General features: G+C 40.0%; 1 protein-coding gene across 1 annotated transcript; it reads right to left on the bottom strand.

Annotated features, from left to right (window-relative positions):
- Positions 1-806: 806 nt before the first annotated feature.
- Positions 807-20,115, bottom strand: OSTF1 (osteoclast stimulating factor 1). Its single transcript, XM_050913361.1, has 10 exons — positions 19,987-20,115; positions 9,959-10,005; positions 9,255-9,305; positions 9,108-9,171; positions 6,106-6,159; positions 5,548-5,655; positions 5,030-5,079; positions 4,836-4,914; positions 4,269-4,367; positions 807-1,406 (listed from the first exon to the last, which is right to left on the bottom strand). The coding sequence occupies exons 1-10, from the start codon at positions 20,018-20,020 to the stop codon at positions 1,348-1,350; spliced, it is 645 nt and encodes a 214-aa protein (XP_050769318.1). The 5' UTR covers positions 20,021-20,115; the 3' UTR covers positions 807-1,347.
- Between the last annotated feature and the right edge of the window lie 220 nt (positions 20,116-20,335).

Below are 20,335 nucleotides of genomic sequence, written 5' to 3'. Positions count from 1 at the left end.
TTCACAAGAACTTTTTTCCTTTTTTTTCTCTCTTTTTTCTTTTTTTCTCTTTTTTTTCTTTTTTTCACCCCCCCTTTTTTTTTAAGTATCACAGACTGCTGTGTTGGACTGAATCTGTTGAAGTTGCTAACAGGGAAGTTAGCAGCAAAAATTGAAAATGAGATTGTATCTCAAATACGTCTAACATTTTCTTACCATCACAGTAAGGAAGTATCCCTCAGTAGGGTATAATATTTGGCTGCAGCTATTTGAGCAATCTGAAGGAAGTACTTATTCTTTAACTCTGCAGGGAAGCTTGAAAGTAGCTCAATTTATTTTTTAGTTCTCTTTAATTCACAGGAAGAAGCAATACATTTTTTAAATGTTTATTCAGCTTCAGATATCTCTTCTAAAGATACCTGTGGTATATTCGATATACATGTTCCCTCATTCCTTCAAACACACTTAAGCTTTGAGGTAATTTAGAATAAAATATAAGAACACTTTTAAAAAATAAAAGCAAGAGATCAGTAAAAAAAAATTTTAGGCAGGATAAATAGAAAAATATTCTGTCTTCCTTTCACTACAAATAGTTTCAGCATAATGCACTTCAAAAAGCAAAATAATCAAGTCACTGAGTCCAAAATTAAGCGTATTTCTCAAGGAAAACTGACTTAAGCAAGCATTTCACCTGAGTTTACATTTCAGGGATTGGGCCCATAGCAATAGAGAAGACAAAGCATCCAGGGGCAGACTGTCCCATGTCATTCTACCTCTTACTTAGAGGAGTACAGGAAGGAATGGGGGGGGAATTTTTACCCCCCCCCCAAAAAATATTTTTTTTTTAAATCAAACCTTGTCTTGCTGGCTCCATGCGGGCAAAAGATGGTCACTCTTTATAGCAGCATCTCCATTCATGCCTGTCAGCCAGTACTGACTGCCAATATTATCTTATCTGCACAAAGGAACCTATACCCAGGGAGATTTTGGGAAATGTTAGCAATGGTGTCCTGCTGTCCCAGAGGGACCTTTCAGTTTGAGGAGTGTATTCCAGAGACACAAGGCACTTGCTGGGAAGGCCTGAGATGAAACCTGTGAGTTTAGAAGATGGTCCTCTGCCCGTTCAACAGTAAGGGTATGCCACACTTCCTCTGTAAGATAATTCCAAAGGAACTCTGATTTAAAATGTGGCATCTTCTGGCAGACATGAAGATTATTCCTTTGGAAAGCATGATTTCACCCTCTCATTTATATGCTATATTGGAAGACTGCAATACTCTAAGTAAGATATTTTTACAGTTGTAAAGATATGTTTTGGGAATGACAAAAGCAACGCAAGTTATAGTTCTTTAGGCTGAATGAAAAAAGCTAATCGGAGTCTTCATCGTCGAGGTATTCCTCTGCATTACTTAATGATCGGACTGCACCTGGAAAGAAACAAAGCTCTCTCTTAATCCAGGATAAAATCAGAAAAAGCCTCACATTTGCAATGCTTGCAAACCAGCATCTGAGAAACCTGATTCCTCTATCATTTAGAGATGTTAGGGGTACACAGATAGGGCTGTAGATTTGGATCTCATAGGAGATTCAGTCTGTTCATGACCTTCAAGAGCCATCTTCTGGCTCCTTCGAACCTGTACAGCAGAGCTGGAACTCTTTAATTCTATTTTCTGTATATATAACCTTTAAATAGCAAAGGAAAGGATGGGTGAGTTGGTGGAAGAGCCTCTATGGTTTTATTCTTAGTGCCTAGCTGGCTGCCATTCTCTGCTTAAAATCAAACACATTCCATCTATTCTTTCCCCTCCCCGTTTCTCACGTAGTTTTTTTCCTGAATAAATATTTCTTAGATCTACTTATGAGCTTTTGCTTTTGAAGGACAGTAAGCAGAAAACAGGAGTATTAAAGTATATTCACCACATGTGCAGCAGTGCCTGGAGAACTACCTCTACCTTTGGGACTGTACAAAGATAAACAGCATGGGCTTTTTGTGATAGATGATTATTTGCCTACAGATTTTCAAATATATGGGAACAGGAATATGGATTATATATAATGTATATTATATTGTACTACTGAGAGCCAGGAACCACAAGATCCTAGTCAGTCATACCTTTGCAATAACATATTAAATTATTAAAAATACCAGGTGCAGACATAACAAGACTGATACAATTCACAGAAGTGACAACCATCTCAAGTATCTCAAATACTTGTAACTTGGAAGAAGAAAAATGAGTAAATTTAAAAATGACCTGCTCAACTGTTCTGATAAAAGAAATCCAAGAGAAAAAAAAAATTTTTTTTTCCTTTTTGAGTAGCAGAAGCAGCAAAGGAAGAAAGGAAAGAAAAGAAAGAAATTATAGAGCCCTGTGCTCAAGGGACCATACTTCAAGAAAGGACAAATCCCATTTCTTCTGTATAACAATTGCTCCCTCGTTCAGGAGCACAAACGACACAATCTTTTTGCATTTCTATGACAGCACTTTAATAACTTTCATTTCTTAGAATATACTTAGCAATCATGACATTTGGGTGTGTGCATACATGTAAAACACAAAACTGAACATTTAAGTGGAGGCAAAGCAAGCTTCCTTGGATAAAACAAAATGTTTTATAGATGGATTATGATAGAAGCCATATCTAAATAGGAGCAGATGTGAAACTGGGGACAGTAAGACTACTGATATAGGACTGAATCTCTGAAGAAGAATAATCGTTTCACTCACAGACATTGGAAATACTGAAATGTAGAATCAATAGACACAGAAGAATGAAATGCATAAAAATAACCAAGAAAACACAAAATACCAGAAAAGTATACAGATAAGTGGTGTCACAGAGATTATAAAAGGCCAAATTAAGACAGAAAACCAAGGAAGCTAATACTGAAATTGCAGTTAGACTGAGAACATCAGCTCTCATATCAAGGCAAACAAGAAAAGACAGTGTGCGAGAGTACCAGAGACTGGTGATAGATGAAGAGACTGAGGATGAAAAATCAGTCAGCCATGAAAGAAAATTAATTTAGAGGGAGTGAAGCAAATGCCCCAGAAGTAGAAGATAAGTTACCTAGTATCAGAAAATGAAACATTAATACAATTATTAGGGACATTAGAACAGATGATACTCCTGTATCAATTGCCTACAACTGACAGGCAAAGATGAAGTAAGTGCTCCTAAAAGGGATTAACTGCCATTAGAAAAAATATGGAAACAGAAGAAATTCTGCCCTTTGCTACAACCGCTTTCTTCAGAGCCAAAACTGATGGAAATAATTTGTCAAGGTTTTCTGGGAAATCTTGATATTACCTCTATCAAAAAGCTGGACTGTATTTTTGCTGCAACTGCTCTTCTTGGCCTTCTAAAGCTGCAGGCAGCTATTCCACCATTTAATTCCCATAACTGCTAACCACCCACAGGTTAGCATTCCCTTTGTTCTTGCTAGCCCTACAACAATACAGTTGATGGACTGCATATCCCACTGATACAAGCTGTAACTATGCCTGTGTTTTCAATTAATTTCTCATTTAATGTATAATTCACCTAGGGTTTCCACCCTAACTTCAGCCTCCTGAAAGCTACAGGTAACATTAATTATGTGATACTGAACAATTCAGTCTTTGTTCAGCTTTTTAAAATAGGCTTGTATCTCTCTAACTCTTTTGTACATGGACACTGTGCTATTAGGAGAGATGAACGCAAGTGGGAGGCAGTGAGACTATTTTGATAAATACCTGAAAGCATTCTTTCGTTATTTCTCTACTAGAGAGTCACTCAGAGAGACACAGGAATAAGACATTTTAAAAAATTAGCAATAAGAAAATAAGAGAGGAGCGTCTGTTGGTGTTTGTTTGGCTTAGTTTGGAAGAACAGACAAGCATAAAGGGGAACATACCACATTGTTTTACTCTCATACCCTGTTCCTTGTGCTATACTGCTTTTAAAGTACTTTCCATCCTTGCTTTCTTTCTGTCTCTCCACTCTGAAGGGCCTGTCTTCCATTTCCTTCCCTTCCCTTACTATTTCCACATCTTCTGAACAATTTTGCCTCTTGCTGACACAAGATGGCATTTTGTGTGGAGTCAACAACACTGAATGTGATAAACCACAGGTTTCTATCATAGCTCTGCTGAACTAACCCTCTCAAGTGAACCCTTCCAAACACAACTCTTAGCCCATGTAGCTCCCAAGTGGTTTTTACAGCTATCAACACATTGATATTTGGTCAAAATATTAAGAGTCCTCTAAAAAGGAAAAATGTATCAGAGTAACAAAATCAGAAATACCTGCACTCTGTTTCTTCTTAAGCAGGGAAGCGCAAGCTGCATTGGTTGCCATGTCTAAAGCCAGTTTCTTCTCATTGTTCTTCAGATCTGTTCTTGCCCCTTTATAATAGAAAATTTTCATCATGAATCACTGTCCCAGCTATTTCTTGAGCAATGGTATTACGATACAAGTTTCAGTAGCATGGGCAGAACAGTAGTGGACAAGGGAATCTCATCTGTGGACTGCTCTGAAGCAGACTAAAAGCTTTGGATGCTCTTCCACAAGCTACAGTTGGCTAGGGAACTCGCTGGCTGCTGTCCCTTTCCAGGAAGCAGATGTCATTGCTGTTCTGGGGTTAAGTGCCTAATTTTGTCTGCAAAGCAGGATGAAATTTTTCTTGAGCAGGTGAGATGTCTACCTTCCAAACAGCTGCTAGAATTTTCTGCAAGGCTTATATAGTCAGGCAGGTAAGATGGCTAAGGACTGTACCTGGGTTATAGGAAAACACTTAAAAAAATACAGATTAATAAACATTCAGGAATCTAGTCTGCCACACAGATTGTTGAAACCTTGGTGAAGATCTTTACCCTTTGCGAGCAGCATCTCTACAATATCTGCATAACCTTTCCATGCAGCAGCATGCAAAGCTGTGTCTCCCAATTTGTTCTGTGGAGTTAGAGGGAAAAGCAACAGGATTAAAATACAGCAAAAAAACTTTCAGCTTGTACCAAGGATGAGTAACATCACACCTCTACTGTAAGGGTCTGTTGGTTCAACCTACCTGTTGGTTTAACTCTAGGTTTGCCTGGGTAAACAGAACATCCACTATATCTGCAGAAAACAGGGTGGGGGGAAATAAAGAGAAAAATTTAGTGGAAACAAAATAGGCTTTTTTGCGTTCATAGTATAAATTTTGGTTAAGATTGAACAAAAGAGCAATCCAATAGCTAATGAAAATCTGTAACAGCCAGGCTGCATTAGGCAAACAACCATTAGACACAAAGAAATGCTACTGCATAAAATACCCAAAACAATACAACACTTCTTTTTGGTCTGTCCTTCTTCCCACTCTGCTTCTAACAGTTATGCTGATTAGAATGCCTGCTTCAACAGCAACAACACCACACAGCATTTGATGGAGCTGAATCTCCTTTCTAGCTTTAACTTTTCTTTTAAAAAAGCTAGAATGACATTAAAAAAATCCTGGCTTTATTACTTAGTACTGCAATCTTAGCAATTAGTCTAACAAGCATGTCAAGAAAACCAGAGAACAGTCATTTCAAATTAATTCTCTGATACCTTTGTGGCCTCCATGGCATGCCCAGTACAGAGCTGTGTTTCCAGCTTTGTCTAAGCCATTGACCCCAACTCGATTATCCAAACACTCTCTCAACCAGCTTAGGTTGCCTGAAAGACAAATTCAGTTTTGATGACTTCTTTTTTATTTTGAAAAGTTAACAGAACCATTAAAGGCATGTAGTTCGTTCTGAAGGGTGTCAGTCCTCCTATGAACTTATGAGGAGAAAAAGCGATTAGCAGCAACACTTATAATTCATAAAACAACCAGTCCAAGTCATACCAAACATCTTTTCTTCCACTCCCAGAAGACCTTTAGATCCCTATGTAGTTAAATGGATGGTACCAAACTCTTTTTCTGTGTAGACAATTACAGAGTGGCAATTCTACCAGGCTGTAAATCAGCTCAGCTTCTGAAAGCTGCAAAACTTACCAGATAACTTGTTCAAGATACCAGACAACCAAAACAGACAGGACGTCTTCATTCTAAATATATTATTATTTTGGCAGAAAACAAATCATCCTTTAGCATTACACAACTAAAACCCAAATCACACTTACCACGTTTGGCAGCTTCATGCAGTGGGTTATCAATAGACTCAGCTTGCTCTGCCACTGAAATGAAACAGAGGGTAAATTGTAACTACTTCTGAAACTGAACAGATATTTGACACCTATGTGGAAATAAAACTTTGATTTATTCCAGAAGAACCAGTAATACATATTTGATTCTAACGTGAAAGGGGATTTGTGAGCGATGGACTAGTCAGATACACTTCAATTTCCTGTGCATGGGAAAGCAATTCAGGGAAGAGCTTGTGAAAACTTCAAAGAACAGCATCAAACTGATCAGTGGTTGCAAGTCACCGGGAATCTGACAATATTTCACCTCAGTTGTTACTTCCCTTTCTACACTTGTAAGGTGGTTTTGCGCAGTTGCACGTGGCTAGGCTTTCAACTTACAGCTTGCCATCTGTAGTTATGAGTGAATTATTTCCAAGGGGTCTGTGAAGGGTAACTAAAAAAATCCACTGTCAATAGGCTTCCTATTTGTTTTACGGAGATTTTTTATTTTCCCTGGAAAACTTGCAGGATGTCTGCAAATCAAAACTGCTTAAACAATGAATGTAGTGATGGGCAAATTGAAGTTCAGGCTTCTGTAGACCTTTTATCTCACAAGCTTTAGGTTTTACTAGAGAGGAGCAGCAAACAGTTCCTGGTGACTGTGCTGTTGCAACAGCAAAAAGAAACTGAACAGCACTGTGAAACAGTTGGAAGTAGGACCATGATGTGGAAACTTTTTTAAAAACTTCTTCCTTAGGTGGAAAACCCTGTGACTACTAAGAGGACAGGCAAGTAGGACAGTGTACAATCTGAGATGAGTAGGCTCTCTAAGCCTTTGCACTATGGCTTGTTACAGAAGGCAGGGAGAAAGTGAAAGGGTGTTCCTCAGATCAAACTGTTACTGTAATCAAATGCAATGCACACAAATACAATGTACGTCAGTTACCAGAAATAAAAGCCTCAAGACTGTTGTAGTCTATCCAGATCTTTTCTTACTTTGGTGTGTATTCCTCCCATAATGCTTGTAACTGCAAGATTTCACATGCTTATCTCTCTAGCTGTGAGTAAAATAAAATGCAAATGCTAGATTCTGATATTTCAGTTAAAAAAAAATTGTGCAAACAGTGAACAGAATCGTAAAGCAGAGTGGCAGAAGCCAATCCCAGAGCAGACAGCCATTACACAAGCAGAACGTGCTAGTCTTATTAAGCAGTGCTTGTTGTGCACAGCAGAAAGCATTAACACAAACAATACCGTCTCAAAAGCCTAAAACTAACTTTGTCTTTAGAAAACTCTTGTCAGAATTTCAGTAATAAGTATTTTTAATGCAGGTAACACTGATTCTGTCTTCATGAGCTTTTCCATTCACAGTATTTTCAAATGTCTTCCTTCAAGCCCAGCAGATGGAGCACAAGACCCCACCAAAGACTCAGTAGTTCCAGGTCTGTCTCCACCTTTTGCAAAAAGGTTGTAGAAGAGCACGGGACCACAGTGTTTCAGTGGTTAAGACTGAACCTAGGCAGTCCTAACGGTGGCAACCAGCGGAAGCAGACCTTTGAGGATTTTGCACAGTTTGTCTAAATCAGAAGACATGTTCCTGGTACTCTTTGGTTTTAGGGTCTGCAGAGGCTTCTGTTCTGCTTACACATGAAATTTTTGCAAATGTGCAGAGACACCACCACCCCACACCCCAATGCCTAGCCTAAAATGGAAGTTAAACTGTTGTTCAGATAACTTTTCAGTAAAGTACTCTGGAAGCAACTTTTCCAAATTATCTCAGTGGGAACACAAACTGAATTAGTAAGTTGTTGGTTTTATTTTAAATATAACACACTTCAATGTTCAAAAGAAATTTGAGTGTAAGTAAACTGTGTGTAAACTATTCTTCTTGTATATAACAGTGACCACCTCTGGCAGATGGCAAGAATAGCATCAGTCTGGAAGTCACAAGCTAAAGTGAAATCTGATGCCATGGTCTCAATAACTGCACCACAGGCTTCTATTCAGGTATTTCTACTAACTACAAGTCAGGGCAGGGAATCATAGCATTGCTACCATAAAGTGTCCTAGTGAAGAAGGGACAACATGAAGCAACCACAGTTACTAACCTATTAGCAGTTTTGATGCAATCTGTCCTGTGACACTGCTACTCTGCCTACATTTCCTGGGAGGACTTGGAAGAATTGTGCTCTGTTGGCTGTACTCATGGCTTTTCCAAGTGATTTTAGTTGAATCTAAAAAGCAATTTCTATTCAGTCCAAACAGGTATGGGATATTTAATGTGGTGCAATTCCTAAGAAAACAATGTTTTCTGTGGCTCAATATACTCATTAAAAAGCAACAAATGGAAAACAAAACAACCCTATTTCTTAAGTTGGGGATCAAAGGAGGTCTACAGAATTGCTCACAATCCGTTTTATCTTCCCATCAATATGCAGATTTACTTAACAATTCCAGTATTAATTATCTATGCCTGTAAGAAGCCATCCCACACTGTGTCAAACTTCTTGATCTCAAAGCTACCAAATGCTGTGGCTGTCCATCCTTAGGTCTACTTAAAAAAAAGGCAACATACCGACTGAAGGAATATAGCCAACATACTGCTAATGAGAAGATCTTAAAAACTGCAATACGTTCATTGAGGGTATCAAGAATACAAGCCTATCAGTTTCATGTGCCGTCTGTAAAACCATCCTTTAGATCCACATGTTCTTCCCCTCAAAACTGAGAACATCTATTGCTGTTACCTGCACAACCAGAAACAAGAACATTTGGCAAATTCAAGCTGTCTCTAGGTTATAAGAACATAAGACAGCCTGTCCACTGCTGATGTACAGTGGTGACTGACATTGCAGATGTATTCTGAAATAGTCTGGTAGAGGACTGTTAAATGCCAATACCGTGATCAGTTTCTGAAAGTAAGTGTATCAGTTATTTTTATTTAGTGATTTCCTTTGATTGTGAATGATCTTACCAAATGAAAATATTCTAGACATTACCATAGTTGCTTGGAATTAGTCCAGTCCTCCCTTTGCAAGTTCCTTTCCACCAATTTGTATCACTCTGCAGAGAAAAGGGAAAATATTTTAGAAGGGGTATGCTGCATCTCAGAAGTATTCACTCTGTATGGGATGTCTTAGACTTACCATGTCTGAGATGTAAATGATATCTCCTTCTTCAAAGTACAGTTCATCTGGCTTTAAAAAAAAATAAAAATAAAAAAAGGAAGAGTAAACAAAAATCTGAATGTGTGTACTTAGGTAAAACAAATACATGGATAAAGCAGAGTACGTTCAGCTCTTCTTTCAAAAGAACAGTAACTCAAATTCTCTAGCAACTAGACAACAGCTTGACAGTCTTTCATACTGTAGTTTGACTTGCCTACAGCTAACTTTTTGGATCTGTGACCTTCCTGACAACTAAAGAAAAAGATTGTGGCCTTTCCAACAGAGCACTGTGCAACAAAAGCAGTGAAATATATCTTGTGTTTGTTAACTCCATCCCCTTTTTGGTTGGTCCCAGTTCATCAAATCTCTTAGTTCTCAATTATCTTTGTTGCCTTTGGAAGAAAAGAAAAAAATCACTTAGATTGCTGATCTTAGATGGCAGGCAACTGATACTAGAGAAGAAAGCATGCTGCTTTTAAAAAAGAGCTGGACTTAAAAAAGGAGAGTGATGATTAATCAGGCAGTTTTAGTCACATTAAGAACCGATATCCATCAACAGGCTTTTTCATTGAAAACATAGTACAGTAAGTCTAATAGGCCAACCCTAGCAGAAATGAAGAAATGTTATTATAGACAAGATTAAAATTAAGCTTCTCAAAACCCTAAAATCTAGAGGTACTTACCGTTCTGGGCTCAAATGTATACAGGGCTCTGAACACTTTAACCTGCCCTAAAAAAGAAAAAAACCTCAGTATCAGTATCATGCCTTCTAAACACAGCATACACATACAGCCCTCAAATTCAAATAAATTCCTTTCCTTAACCCTTAAAGCTGCTTGCTGAATGAATTTGTGCTATGCCTCTGTCAATGAAAATCACAATGAAAAGACTTAACCCAGCAGCACGGGTTCTGAAGGAAATAGGCCAACTGATCAGCTAATTGTAAGCTGCCTCTTGTGCACACCTAACACGGTCTTCATAGCTCACCATGCAAGTCAACTAAAGTGTTGCCATCAATTTCTGAGGCAAAGTGTAGTTTCAGTCATATACACCCCTCCACACTCATACATGTTGTATATATTTTTATTAATAATATCAATTTGTCAAATGATACAGAATTAAGGAAAGAATAAAGAAACAAAACAATGACCAATGTCTGCAACATGTTCTCATACTTACTTGTAGTTGTTAGTAATCACGAAAATAATGCAATAGCACAGAAATCATTGCATTTAAGAAAAATGACAAATGGTCACCAAGTCCTATTTATGGAAGGTACAACTGACATGGTGTTCTGTTCAGATGCTTAAAATAAGCTATAGTGTTTACAATTCCACTAACTGGGCAACGTTTATTTTAATAGGGCAGTTTTGAAGAGACTGTCAGCAGCATCCAAGCCAAGAAAAGATAACCTTAATGCAGAGAGGTACAAATTTAATTGCATAAACTGTGAAAGAAGCATCCCTATAAACATTTTTTAAAAAATTCAATAAAGGTACATTTCAAGAGCACCAAGCAGAAAGTCTAAGATGAGTACAGGAGAAGAAACATGTACCTTACATAACTTCATTAGCTGAACTGTTGAAGTCCACTGAACTCAATGGAGAAATATATTATGCAGACTGTTCTGTATTGTTTACTTTTAAATATCTGAAGTCTTAAGGATGTAGGTTTGTTTATTTTTAAATACCTTAAGTATGTAGCTGTATTTCAGGTTCTTACACTACACTTTACATGTTTACATAGATGAACTTGTGACTGAAGCAGTATTTGGTCCGTCAGGACAATGTATTACTTAGACCACATTTAGCGCAGGCTATTTTGTATCCTCAGAGAAACTGATGAACTTACTGCCAAAGGTTAGTACTGTACAATAAAGTGTGCATACACAAAATCTTGTGCAGTATATTATATGGAGAGAACTGAGTAACAACAGAGTAGGTTTCCTTATGTCTCAAGAATAAGCCTTTACCTTTCTGTAAAGAAGAACCATGGCTAGAAATTTTTTTGCCTGTTTTTTGCCAGATGGAGTCTTCATTACCCCAGTATCTAAAAGCCTACCCACAATACTGATCATTTTAGAAGGGGTTTAGAAATGTCAGCCTAAATGTACATATGCTGACGGGCTTGAGAAAGGAGAGTGGTACGCAACTGTATAAGCTGCCATTTTGCAGCACACCGCACAGTCTTGGCGTGGCTCTTAAAAGATGTTTTCCAATACCTCTGGATATTCCCTAGCAAGAGCCATGCCACAGCACATGTTTATGAACTGGTATTTACCAAGCCATAACTACTAAGCAAAACATTTCTGTAGTTCTCTGTCTCAGCCTTTCTTGGGACTAAGTGTATGTAAAAGTGTAACCATAAAATTAACCCGCGTAAACTTTCTAGATTGCCAAATGCATGTAGACACTATATATGATTTTTCTTCCAACTTGTACCTGTATCCCATGCTCCTCCCAGATCTTATTTTTTAATAACACCATAGAATTTCGATTTTGCTTTATTGGTTCTCTCTCTCTCTCACACAGCAGCCATTTCCTAGACATAAAACGTCCAACATTTCTCAGACCTTTGCCTCAGAAACTAAATACCTGCACTGTGGCAACAGCTAAAAAGGATGAAACCTCTGTTCTGTTCGTTACCCATATAGAAATGATGAACAAGGACAGTAGATAGCAATGTGTCCTAGATCTGAGAGCTTCAGAATGGAATGTCTGAACTGCAGCTGGGGAGAAGTCAAACAAAAAAAAAAAAAAAAAAAAAAAGAACAAGAGATGACGAAACAGGATGGGTGACATAGAGTACTGTCCCTTCTCCTTGGCTTTCTTACATAGATGACAGAAAAATGCAAGATAGAACTGCACACACGACTCTGGTGACTTTAACCATCACCCACCAATTTTCAAGGCTTTATGTAAGTAAAAGGAGGAAACGGACAACAAAATGGAAGAATAAGAAAAGGGGAAATAAGAAGTGGCAGAAGACAGGGAAAAGCAAGAAATATAGATTCGTGTGTCGTATATGTTTCCTGTCATAATGTACTGCATCAATGTCAACAGGTTTTATAAAGCTATCGCACTCTAAGGGAAGCAAAAGAAGAATGGAAACACTGATGCTGATAAAAGTATTGCTGACATGTTGTTTAAACAAAAGGCAATTCATGTTTGGGTTTTTTTTTTAATTCTATACAACTGAAACAGAGAGTTACTTCCCCAAATGTGGTGTGGTGTCACACACAGCACAACACATTGTAAAACATTTTCCTGTGATGAAATACAAAGTACAGATTTGCATCTATAGAACTGCAGGTCTGGTTAATGTTAATTTTACAGCACCTTATATGGGAGTTAAACACTACTTATTACTGGCACCAATATTTTAAATATTTCTTGATAAACAGACATTAAGCCTGGTTATGTTGCTGCATTTAAGAGCTAAGAACAACAGCACTTCAGCACTTGGCATGGCAATTATTTGTGCCAAATTTTAATGCAAAAAATCAGTCTAGAAGATTTAAAATAACAAAATGTAAGGACACAAAGGGCACATTAAACTTGAATCCCTGTTCTGCAAATACTGACAAATTGTATTTTACTAGGCACTTGAGTACCTGTAATCACTTGAAGTACTTTCATCTAGCAATGCCCGTCCCTAGGCATGCAGACAGACTTAGAGTTTGCATTGGTGGGTGTCCTTTGGAATAACCAAAAAGTCAGAAAGTGCCCGAGGACCTCCTGTGCTCCCCCATACTACCATCTCTCCACTACGAACCATATTGTAAGATTCATGTAGGACAGAGAACTAATACATTAGCACTGATTTGAACTTATCAAAGCTGACTGACTGCACCTCCCCACCATCTACTTCTAGAGGACAAAATAACTAGAATACAGAAGACACATGTACCTTTTTAAGATTTCAAGGAACCAAGCAAACATTAATGACTTTATTCTCAGCATGACTAATGAGGGGAGTATCCCTTTTAAAAACAAAGGAAATGGAGACACAGGGCAGTGATGTGTCCCACAATAAATCTTTTTCTAAGTGCAGGGACAAATTTAGACGGTTCTTTTCAATCCCATACTTTAGCCACAAGGCTGTCTTTTCCCTTCTCATGGAATTTGCATTAAACATCTGCAAAACAACTATCTGACAAATAAAAAAGATAACTTATTACACATACTAAACAGATACAAATATTCTCAGCATACAAACCCCCCAAGCCACAACTTGCCAAACCCTCCCCCAGCAACACAACAGGGTAACGGAATCAAAACGATTCTCTCTAACCAGCAACATAAAACAAATGGCTTTATCAGGTTGGGCTGACTTCACGCCCTTCGAATTATTTTGGATAACTTCTCCTATAAACTTCTGCTTTTATGAGGAAAGGAAACAGGCAAATCAGATTTCTAACATGACCCTCTCCCAGCCAAGTGCATAAAAGTAAAGAAACTGAGGTGCTAAACAGTAACAGCTTAAAAATGCAGCTTCTGATATATACTGAAGTGAAACAAGATCACTGCCGTGCTTTGTAATACAAAGTAATAAAAAAAGACCATTTTCTCAAAAGACTAGAAGCTTTGTTTCCTCCTAGCAATTTTTAGGTTTATTTATAATTAATTGCAGTATCATTAACAGAAGATTGTTTCCAAAGAAGTGCTAAGTGTTTTCGCAACAAGGAGTTACTGTTTCTCTCACAGTGATGCTTTTTTTTCCCCACTTCCTTTCTGTTCTTTTACCCCAGCTTCTCTATACCACCACAGACACTGGCATTAAAATCCCCTTTTACTCAACTTGCCACCGAAGCATTCTCTGCTTTCCTCTTATTTGCCACCCGTTAAATTAAAAAAAAAAAAAAAAAAAAAAGGACAAAAAGAAAAGGCGGGGGGTGGGGGGGTGGTGCGCGGGGAAGGACCCATCCCTGCATGGCATTACTTTTTTAGCTATTTGAGTTAGGCTGAACTTCCAGCACCAAAGGGGAGGGAAATTAATTTCTGTCAATTCCTCAATCAAAAAAAAAGTACTTGGTGCAAGAGCCATTTATTTTAGTTAAGAAAATAGTCATGGCAGTTAAGCCAACGTTCACAGGAGGTACCAAGGCTTGGCCCCAGTGGACTGATGAGAGTCTTTTGTTAGCCTTTCACACCCTGTTTCGCCTGCAGTAGACAGACATAATCAAATCTCATTGATGAAAACAAGGTTCTACAAATCAGATATTGATCCTGATGCAGCATTTTTTCATTAGCTATATTTAGAGTGAGTAGCTCTAGACTACCATAAAAATCAGAATAAGTAACTTACTTTAGATAGACAGACTCACTGGGTGTCACAAAGCGCTATCAGTGCCTATAATACAGAGAATGGGATAATCCCTGTGCTCTAGAAAATCAGGATTGGCCATGGTCATCTACGGATAAATTAGAAAACTTCAAGTCTATCAACTCCTATAAGGGTTCAAGCTAATCCTGGGGTGTCATCAGCCATCCTCCTCCTTGCTCCCATACGGCTGCACAGAAGCAGTTGAGAATCAGGAACTCTCCCTAGCACCAACTTGATTGAAAACAACTAATCTGAATCCCCATCTGTAACAAATGGACCAAAAAGAGAAAATATGCATAAGATTTGGGATGTGGGGAAGAAAAAGGACAGTCTGCATGTTCCAGGGCCTATGCTGGTTTTAGAGTCTCCTCCCAGAATACGTATAACTGGGAATATGAATTTTGATACATTCAGATGAATTTCTCTGAAGGAAGTGAGAGGCATCTTCTGCCTGACCTCCGAGAAAGTGTGGTGGCAAAAAGACAGTGTGTTTGTTTTCTCAATGTTGGCCTAAGAACCTGCAAATGAATTACACAATCTGGCAGTGTACACCAGCAATTTGAAGTCACAATCTTTTGGTCAAGTGACAGTATCAAAGGTAAGCCGCAGATCAGAATAATTTGTGGTATGCTTGCAGTTTGCTTTAGTAAGCAAAGAGATGTTCATGTTATGATCTGCATGTTTCTTAGGAGACCTGCAATTTTATTAGAAGGACATTATGGCCAGACCGAAACATTTTTTTCTGGCTTCTCAGGAACTAGAAAATAAGGTGCTTTACACCCAGACCTTCAAGCAGGAATAAAAGCAGTGGAAATACGTTTTACAGGAATGCAGCTTGTATTTTGGCTTTCTGCTCAGAGGATCTTGCACAGAGACACGACAGAGTACAACACAGCATTTAAGGATTGCCACAACTGAGACAGAAAAAAGTGGAGTCACCACTCCTTAGAGAACCATCTTCCACTTCTAAGTAGTCCTTGTTAGAAAGGGGAAGTGAACATAGGGCATACAAATCAGAGGGGAGGAAGCGGGGAGGGTGTATTAAACAAACAAAAAAGCCTAGGAATCTGTTTAAGGATATGTTAAAAAGAATGCAAAGTGTAGATTGGTGCCAGTGTAGATGACAAACTGGGGTAGCCCAGGAACAATCATGGACTGCACCAGTCAGTGTCTGGAGTGGAAGGAACAAATAGTATTTGTTTACAGAAAATTAGAATTAAGAATATTCTCACAGAAGATGTGTGTGAACACAATTTCACAAATTAGTTTTGACTGGCACAGTTTAATGCTGAAACCTTCTACTTCTTACCGATTTTACTTCTGCAAATACACAGAATGCCTTCACTTGTACGAAGCTTGTTTGTGGCCCCAGCAGCTTGCAGGAAGAAGAGGGTTTGGGGTCAGAAAAGAAAGTTTAAAATTCATGTTGAAATCTGACTTGGAACTGTTTAATTGTTCCTCTGATGTTTTTCTCCCCTTACAGCTGATGACCGCAGCATACCTCGCCACATTCACATGCTCGCACCTCCCTAGCTAATGGAAACCTTTCCTTGACTACAGAGGGAACCGAAACCACCACCTAAGCCAAATTTAAGCCTACTGCTAAGACTTTAGGCATGTAACTCAATGCAGGTCTTCTGCTCCTGTGAATGCTAACTGTCACAGCTCCTACTTTACCTAAGAATTAAGGTGAAGTGAACTTGATTGTGATTCAAACTAAATAATTATGTCTAGAATCCTATTTTTAACTGTGACAGCTAATAGGGGCTGCAAAGTCCACAGACCTGCTTTAAGGTAGTAACCCTTTATGTTACATGTTATGTTTCCTCCTGCCTCCCTTCCTCTCACTTGGAATAATTTAAAACTGTAATTTCGTTAGGACAAAGACTGGTCTTTCTGCAAAAAATGTAAATGTTGTGTGGACTCTAGGCCAGGATGAAAAAACCTTACTCTATCTGGAGAATATAAAAGTAAGTAAGGTTTCTTTAAAATATTAATACACCACTTTCATCTCCCCAAAAGCTGTTGCTGCACACTACGTAAGGCTCTAATCAAATATGCATAATCAGAGAGCACTGTTCAAGGAGACAACTAGCAGCCAATATAGCTTGTCAAGTTCAAAGGACTTAATAAGTAACTTTTGTAAACAGGATTAACATCCGACACAGAATGTTTAAGAGGTTTATGAACTCTGCAGAGAATAATGTAGTTTACGACATCAATAGAGTTTTTGAAAGATGGAGGGGAAACCCTACCCTTGCATAATGCTGACAGAGAAGAAAGTTTCTGCTATTTTCAACTCCCACTCCGCTCCTTTGTATCTTCAACAGCAAGCCTAAATAGAAAATACAGCTAGGAAACAGTACTACTACAGAGCCCCAAGAGAAAAGCAAAGCTAGGCACTTGTTTTTAAAAAAAAAGTCTCAAAACACTAGAAATTAAAAGCCTTCTAAAGCCTCTAAAAACAGTCATGACCCCTTACTCAAGGGCTAACCGCAGACCCCAAAATACTACGTCAAGTGTTGACAGACATATCAGATGATTGTCTAAAATATATTGATGTCAAAAACATCTCTCTGTAACTGAAATCCTAATGTGCTGTGCATGCCACAGGATTAATAGAAGAGCCTTCTGTCAGATAAAATGTTCTCATGTACTGAAGAAAACCACACTTAATGCTATACCTAGTTAGTTTTTCTCCCTTCGCATCTCCTTTTTTTCCCCACATTTTTAAAGCACTGTCTAGCCATCCAACTCTAATGTCCAACACCCCTGTGATGAACAGTGAACACTCACTGTTTTAGAAAGGACATTGATTTCACTAAATATTTTCACTTCCCTGCCACCTTCTGTATCTCCTTCCATCTCTATCTAGCCTGCATTTTTTTTTTCCCCTGAGCACAAAGGAAAGGACTATAGCAACCATTGTCTTGTTTTCTCTTTTATCTGTCTTGAACTGTAACAATTCAGCAGCAAAGCAAGCAGGTCTGCTGTTCCCTGACACAGGTTATAGCCCAGTTTATAGACTGGATATCTGATAGTAGTCAGTGAAGAAAAATTAACACAGCTTGACCAAATGCACTAAGACATTCCACCAACTGCAGTCTTCTATAACCCCGAGAGATTCAATGACAGTACCATAGGCATAACTGATATTATAGACAGAATGAAGCCAGACATACAACTACAGAAATATTCTGGAGTATGCTAGAAGACAGTCTGTTCCTGAAAATGCCTTGGAAAAAATTTAACGCAACAGCCTCCATAAGACCTTCTCTCTTCAAAAATCAGCGATTTGGCAAAATTAATCTTATTATCCTTAATCAGCTCTGAAAGCCACTACCAAGAGAGTCTTATTCTCTTCCTCTTCCTTCTTCAGCCATTTACTTCTACCCATTTCCTTTTGCTGTGTCAAGCACTCATGCGGTAAACCAGCTCAGCAAGTTCATTAGACATAAAAATAACCTAACATAAAAAGTCAGAGCACCAATCCAGCTTGTCATGTCACTAAATGGAATGGAATGGGGACGGTAGCGGGGTGAAGGGGTAGGGAACCTGTCCTTTTGATGGCAGTCTACATTTTATCCGCTCAAGCATACCACAAAACTGCACCCCAGCAAACTAGCGAGAGACACCTAGTACTAGACATAAAACGTCTGAGTTAGTCTGATAGCTCCTGACAGCAGGTTAGATAGGGCTAGAGTCTTTAACTCCTTAAGAATCTTAGGTTAAATCTAACTCATCTTTTTGCAAATCAGCAAACTGAGTTATCAGCTTCACTGGAAAAATCTACTCTTCTTACATATTTGGCTGTTAAGAGCAACACCACACCCTTTCAGAAGCCCACAGATTTCCTCAGTATGGGTTTTCAGTGAGAGTCCACCACAGCAATGCTTCTATTACTGTCTTTTTCATTTCAAGTAAGCTGTTTTCCAAGAGGCTTAGCAAAGTGCAGGGCAGAGGAAACTCTTCCAAGGATGAAACTCTCCATTCAGCAAGCTTTAACAGATTTTGCTTCTGTGGGTAGGTCAAGACTGATGGTTTAAATGGTTTAAACCAGGTTTGCACTTACTTGACTTCAAATTAAAAACTTGTTTTATAACCTGCCTGGTTAAAATACTCAATTAGGTTAAATATTTAATTATTTCTAAAAAACATCAGTATTTCAAATACCACTCTAAGTGCGAAAAATACTGAAAATCAGACGTGTTTAGGGATCAGATAATCATATTTTGGGAGACACCAACTAGTCTTATCTACTTAATTACATTCACAATGAATTTTTAACTTTAAAGTAAGAATGTAACCTTTCATACTGGGAGATGAGATGCAAACATGACAAACAGCAGTTGCATTTTCCAGAGCAACTCCTTATTTAAAAAACCAAAACCCTAAACCTAATGGCTTAAATTTTGACAGAAGAATGTTTGTTAACCTCAAAGATGTTATTTCTACTCCAAGGTTTAAAACTGTGCGACTTCCAGTGGTTTTTCAATATATTTTTAGAAAAATCTGTGATTAGTTTTTTGAAACTAATTTTGCACTAAATTTATCTGAAAAGGGTGCAGGAGCAAAAATTTATGCATCAGTGACTAAACGCACTAGAAAGGGTGACGTGTACATTTGCACCACAATGTCAAAGGACACACTGAGAGTTTGGCTGTTGAGAGTCCTACGAGGGAAAGCAGTGGATGCCATGAAAGAAGAAGAATGAAAGCATACTATAAAACCGCTTTTATGCATCAATATATTGGTACTCCACGCAATCACAGGGCAAATCTCAGAGTATTTCAATGGCTGTTTCTTAACAAGTTAAAAGGTTCCCTGTGCATTTCGGCCTACACAAGCTTCTCCTCCGCAGCAGTCGCTGGCTGGGCACGCCACCACGCCAAGCCCCACGGGCACCACGGCTCCCGGGCCTGGGCCGTGCCTCAGAGGAGGAAGGCCGGGGCGAGGAGGCTCCGCGCAAGCCCGCGGCACGGAGGGTCTGTCCCCGGGCAATGGCTCTTCCCCGGGGGCACTCTCGAACCTTCTCCCGAGCCAGAGCAGGCGCGGGATCCCGCCCAGACACGATGCCTGCGTGCCGAGGGCAGCTCCACGTCCCCTTCCAGCGGGGCCGCTGGCGCTACGGCCACGGAAGCGGCTGCCTCCCCTGCCGACACCGAGCAAGCGCACCGGTTAATGGCGGCTGGGTGGGGAAAGGAAGGGGTCGGCGGCCCTGCCCCGCTCCCCCCTGGCCGGGCTCCCTGCTCTGACAGCCCAGACCCGACTCCCAAACCGTCCACGTGTCAGCAAGCGGCGGGCTGCTCCGCGCCCCGCACCGACTTCGCGCGGCCGGCGAGGCGGCCGGGGGACGGCGGGTCGGGCCGCTGGGCTCCTCCCTTACCTGGCTTGGCCGGTTTAGGTGGCGGCTTGGACATGGCTGGGGCCGGCCCGAGCGCGGACGGGGAGGCGGCGGGGCGGCGATCGGCTGCCTGCGAGCGGGCCCGCGGTGCCGGGCGGGGCGGGGCAGGCGGCTGCGCAAGCCCTCGCCGGGCTCCCGGGAGCGGTGCGCGGCCAGCGGCGACTGGCAGGAGGAAGGACGGGCGGACGGCGGAGGGAGGGACGGAGGGGCGGGCGCTATAGGCAGCGCCCCCCAGTGGCGGCCGCAGGCGCCTCGCCCGCCCCAGGCAGGACCCAGCCAATCCCCGCGCGCGCCGAGGCTCCGCCCCCGCCTCCCCTCGCCTCTCTCTCCC

Source organism: Gymnogyps californianus, chromosome Z, assembly GCF_018139145.2.
Source record: "Gymnogyps californianus isolate 813 chromosome Z, ASM1813914v2, whole genome shotgun sequence".
Lineage (NCBI taxonomy): Eukaryota > Metazoa > Chordata > Aves > Accipitriformes > Cathartidae > Gymnogyps > Gymnogyps californianus.
Note: the sequence above shows the minus strand (reverse complement) of the source record. Positions and strands in the feature narration are given on the sequence as shown.

What these genes read in the sequence shown, in the direction of transcription:
- OSTF1 (XM_050913361.1), bottom strand. Translation starts at nt 20,020, where the DNA reads ATGTCCAAGCCGCCACCTAAACCGGCCAAGCCAG. An exon ending in TCATTTACATCTCAGACATG is followed by an intron (nt 9,172 to 9,254) that starts GTAAGTCTAAGA and finishes TTTTCTCTGCAG; the next exon opens with AGTGATACAAATTGGTGGAA. An exon ending in ATGCCATGGAGGCCACAAAG is followed by an intron (nt 5,080 to 5,547) that starts GTATCAGAGAAT and finishes TGTTTTCTGCAG; the next exon opens with ATATAGTGGATGTTCTGTTT.